The 4,404-nt window shown below is 67.2% G+C and overlaps 2 protein-coding genes across 2 annotated transcripts in view; one reads left to right on the plus strand and one right to left on the minus strand.

Moving 5' to 3' along the window:
* Nucleotides 1–101: 101 nt before the first annotated feature.
* MNEG_9136 (hypothetical protein) lies at nt 102–3,049 on the plus strand (the record flags this gene model as incomplete). Its single annotated transcript, XM_014042388.1, has 6 exons — nt 102–113; nt 169–981; nt 1,232–1,402; nt 1,701–1,892; nt 2,501–2,588; nt 2,961–3,049. The coding sequence occupies 6 exons, from the start codon at nt 102–104 to the stop codon at nt 3,047–3,049; spliced, it is 1,365 nt and encodes a 454-aa protein (XP_013897842.1).
* Nucleotides 3,050–3,085: 36 nt separating this feature from the next.
* MNEG_9137 (hypothetical protein) overlaps nt 3,086–4,404 on the minus strand; it is a gene marked incomplete at both ends in the record, with an annotated part of 2,793 nt that continues 1,474 nt past the window's right edge. The window contains one exon of the mRNA XM_014042389.1: nt 3,086–3,227. Coding sequence (XP_013897843.1) covers nt 3,086–3,227 — 142 coding nt within the window. The remainder of the gene's footprint in view (nt 3,228–4,404) is intronic.

A 4,404-nucleotide genomic window follows, 5' to 3' on the forward strand; every position in this document is an offset into this window, starting at 1 on the left:
GTGCCCTCCTGTCCCGCATAGTCGGCCGAATGTCCCCTGGCTGCCCGAGCCCGCCATGACTTGAGTCAAGTCTGAGGCTTGGCGCCCGCCGTGTAGCAACGATGCGATCACCCGTTTTGCTCAAGGCCCCTGGCGTGTGCTGAACTTTCAAACGCCCCTTGGTGACAGGTGGAGGACCTGTTGCGCAACAAGCCTGCCGCCAAGCCGCTCGCGACGCCCTCCTTCCTGGACTTCAGCCTGCCGTCCATCAACCTCGGCGGCGGCGGCGGCGGCGCCGCCACTACCAACAGCAGCAGCAGCAGCGCCCTGGCCGGCGCGGCGTCAGCGTCGGCGTCCGGCGGCGCTGGCGGCGGCGGCGCTGCGTCGAAGTTCGACATGTTTACCCGAAAGTTCAAGGAGACGATGGTGGATCTGATTAATACGGATCTGTCGCAGCCCTACGAGACGGGGCCCGGCAGCGGCGGGCGCCCCGGCGGTGCGGGCGGCGGCGCGGGGTCGCCGCAGCTGCGCGCGGGGACGCCGACGCAGCAGCAGCAGCTGCCGCAGCGAGCGGCCACGCCTGGGGCGCCTGGTGCACCGCCGTCCGCATCACCACAGCAGCAGCAGCAGCAGCAGCAGCGTCCGGCGCAGGCCTCGCCCGCGCCGCAGCAGCCGCGCGACGCGCCCTCCCCGTCGCCGGCGGGCGCCGAGGCGGCCCCGCCCTCCCCGGCCGCCGGCTCGCCCTCCCCGTCCCCTTCGCCCTCCCAGGCGCAGCAGGGCGGCCGCTGGGGCCTGCGGGAGCGCACCGTCGCCATCGAATCCCTCACGGCAATCGCAGACGAGCTCAAGGCCGCCCGCGGCGCCCTCACCTCGCTGCTCGGCGGCGGCGCCGCCTCGGCGTCCGGCGGCGGCCTTGGGAGTGGGAGCGGCGGCGGCGGCGGTGCAGGGGGCGCGGCGTTGGCGCGGGAGGTGGAGCTTTACTATTCGAGGACGGTCGACGCGGTGGCTGACCTGAAGGAGGCAATCTTCAGGGGGGCCACCAAGCAGCTGCTGCAGGCGAGCCCCCACGCGTGCGCATGATTCGGGCGCGGACTGTTTTCTCGCGCTGGCAGCTTTGCTCCCGCGCCGCCGGCGGCAGCCCCGGGCCGTGGGTGTCCTTGCATCCTCTGGCTGCGTGCTGCACAAACACGTACAACACAACAATGAGAGTCCAGCTAAGCACACGCGCGCCTCAACCTGTTGCCCATCGCAGGGCATGTTCGACTCAGACCGCGGCACCGCCGCCCAGATCGCAGCGGCGGGCTACGCGTCGCGCGAGCCGGCGGCCAACTACCAGCCCTGGTCTGAGGCGCTGCTGCGGCACATGAGGAGCTTCGGGCAGTTTGTGGCGGCGGCGGGGCTGCCTGGAGACATTCAGAAGCAGGTGGGGGCGCATGTTGGCGTACTATGTGGCACGTTTTTGCATGTGTGTGTGGTGTGATTGTGTGGGTGGTGAGGGGGTGAGTTGGTATCCGGGGCGGGCGTTGCCCGGAAGGTGGGTGGGAGTAGGGTGTGGAACAAGCGCAGTCCAAGGCGCGTCGAGCCTGGGTGAGCCTCCCTCGCAACGCCGTCACAACACACACACACACACACACACACACACATACATACACATTCACATACACCAACCCGCAAAGTCCCAGCGCTGTTGCTCCCGTCCCTTGCCACGCCTCCACGCCCAGATGTGGGAGCACGCCGCCAGGCTCGCGGCCGACGCCGTGCTGGACGGCCTCGCGCGCTGCCGGCGCTGCAGCGTGGAGGGGCGCGCGGCGATGAGCCTGGACTTTGGCTACGTGGAGAAGGGCCTGCGGGGGCTGCTGCCGGCGGGGGCGTCGGCGGGCAGCAGCCTGCGCCTGCTGGACGCCTACATAAAGGTATGGGCTTGGGGTGATCTGGGGGCTCTATACGATCTGAATTTCTGAAGATCCGGGGCCATTGATGCTATGGGGATTGCAATGGTCTGGGGGCTCCTTGCATAATTTGGGGCCTTGGCGGTCTGGGGCTTTGATTAGTCTTGGGCTTTGATCGGTCTGGGGCTGTTGAGGATCCGGCCTTTTTGGTGATTTGGGGCTTGCGTTGCTCTGGGGTTTGTTGATCTTGGGCTTTTGATGGTCTGAGCGCTCGGTGGTGGTGGCAGGCTCTTTCATAGGGAACTCGGTTGGCAGGTGTGCTGTGGTATCAAACGCCGGGACAGCAACCACCGCGGGGACAGTTGCTAGCCTCCGCAGACCCCGCCCATGTGCAGTGGCGCCAAGCCCTTGGCTGAGGCGCCAAAAGCAGCCGCCCAATTGGGCTCTCTTTAGACCTTGGTCGCTTGTCGCAACACACCATTCTGGTCGTCACCTCAACCAGAATGCACGCATGTGCTTGCACGTCCGTCCCCTGGGAAGTGTCTCCCGCCCAGCCTCACCCGCACCAACATGCTCACCTGCGCATGCCAACACGCACCATCCTCTCCTGTGGCCCGCGCCCCCCCCCTCAGGCCTTCTACATGCCGTGGGAGGAGCTGCCGCGCTGGAGCCAGGTGCACCTGGCGGAGTACGGGAAGGCCAAGATTCTGGCGCTCATAGGTGGGTGCTGCGTGCAGGGTTGGGGTGGGGTTGGGCCGGACGTGGGGTCGAGAGGTGGGGAAGCGAACTCCTCACCACCGTGCACGGGGGGAGGAGGACGGGGCGTACGTTTCCTCATCGTTTTCAGCGCCCCGACGTCAGGGCGCCACACCTGCACCCACCGCCGCTCGCATCCGCGCTGAGTCCTGGGCCTTTGCTCAGCCACCGCCGGCAGCTGCCGATCGACTGTTTTCCAGTTGTTTGAACCGTCCCAGCAACAAATAAAACGGATAGTGAAAGAACCTTGTGCGGCCCAGGGGTGTAAAACCAGCGGCGGTCTGGGATGACGGAAACTAGAATACATCGCCACCACCCGCGCTCCCCCCCCCCCAGAGACAATGGCGGAGGCGTACGGCGTGAAGAGGGCAGCCAAGACGGCGCTGCTGGAGCGGCTGAACGCAGAGCTCGACGAGTTTGCCTAGTCAGCACTAAGGTGACCACGCGTGACGTCACATGCGTCATGCGGCGGGTTGAACCTCCAGGCGTCTCCGGCGCCCCGCGCCGCCTGGCGCGGCTGAGCGGCTGGGCGCGGCCGAGACCTGTCGGGGCTTGCAGCTGCTGAGGTGGCGCGCGCCGGGTGATGAGGGGGCCTTGTCGCAGCTGAGACAGAATGGGAGGATGCGCGGTCTGCAATTTGACCCTCGGGACAGCGCCGGCCGGCGGTCAGCAGCAAACGCGCACCATGCAGGTGCCCATGGAACTGCAAACCTTTGCATACGGCCTCAAGGCCTTGGGCACAGCTCCTAGAAGGTGGGGGCAGTCAGCCCTGCTTGACTGTAAGCCCTTTACTGCCCGTCGAGCGCTATTCAGGGTTCAATGTGTGGAGTTGCTCGTGTAACAGAGTGTGAGTCGGCAGGACGAGTGACCGGGTGACACGCGGGGTCTCGAGTGACCGAGTGTTGTCACTCTGGGTGACAGTGGCGCGGGGACGCACGCAGGGGTCGCGTGGCTGGGATGCTATAATATGCGAAGTCTGGGCGTGGACGCGGCAGGTTGTTGAATGGCTGGCTGCACGTGTGCTTCCTGCCCAGCAAACCCATGGCGGCATGGGGCCCATCCAGAGGCAGGTGTTGCAATGGAGGGCGGCCGGAAGCATCCCGAAGCCATACGCACCTCCCACGCCCCACGTTCAACACCCTGCGTCTGCCGCAGCCATCACAGTGCAGCCGGCCATTGGGTTAGGGAAAACAGACCCTGCCTGCGTAACCAGTCTCTGGTGCCCAATTTGGCCGTGAAAGGACAGGGGTGGGAAGTACAATGTGGGAGCCAAAAGTCCAGCTTACCAAAACGGCATGGCCACCGAGCCCATGGGGACTGAGGGATGACCTGCATTCCCCAGTCATGTGCCGCCATCCAACCGCGGCCGCTTAAGACCCCCTCCGCCCCGCAGCTCCCCCCAGCCGCAGCCGCTGGCGGGGATGAACCCGCCCCCCCAGCTGCCAGCATCCACGCCCTCCAAGCCGCCGGCAAGACTGCCAATGTAACCGCCATCATCACCGCGGCCCTCCGGCCGCGTGCGCGCTGACAGCACGTCCCGCGCAACCCGCAGCCGCCGCTGGCGCTCCGCCGCGGCCATCGCCCGCTCGTCTTCCGTCGCCGGCGAGAGCACGGCTGCCTGGCGCCGCGCCACCTCAGCGCGCAGCTGCCCGAGCTCAAGGCGCCACAGCGGCGCCCCCTCGGACTCCATCTGCTCCGCCGTCGGCGCCGTGCTCGGGAAAGATGGCCCCATGCCGCCCCCGGCCGCATCCGCGTCCCACGCCCCCCACCACGCCGCATC

The sequence above is a fragment of the Monoraphidium neglectum genome, assembly GCF_000611645.1.
Source record: "Monoraphidium neglectum strain SAG 48.87 unplaced genomic scaffold scaffold01831, whole genome shotgun sequence".
Taxonomy (NCBI): Eukaryota; Viridiplantae; Chlorophyta; class Chlorophyceae; order Sphaeropleales; family Selenastraceae; genus Monoraphidium; species Monoraphidium neglectum.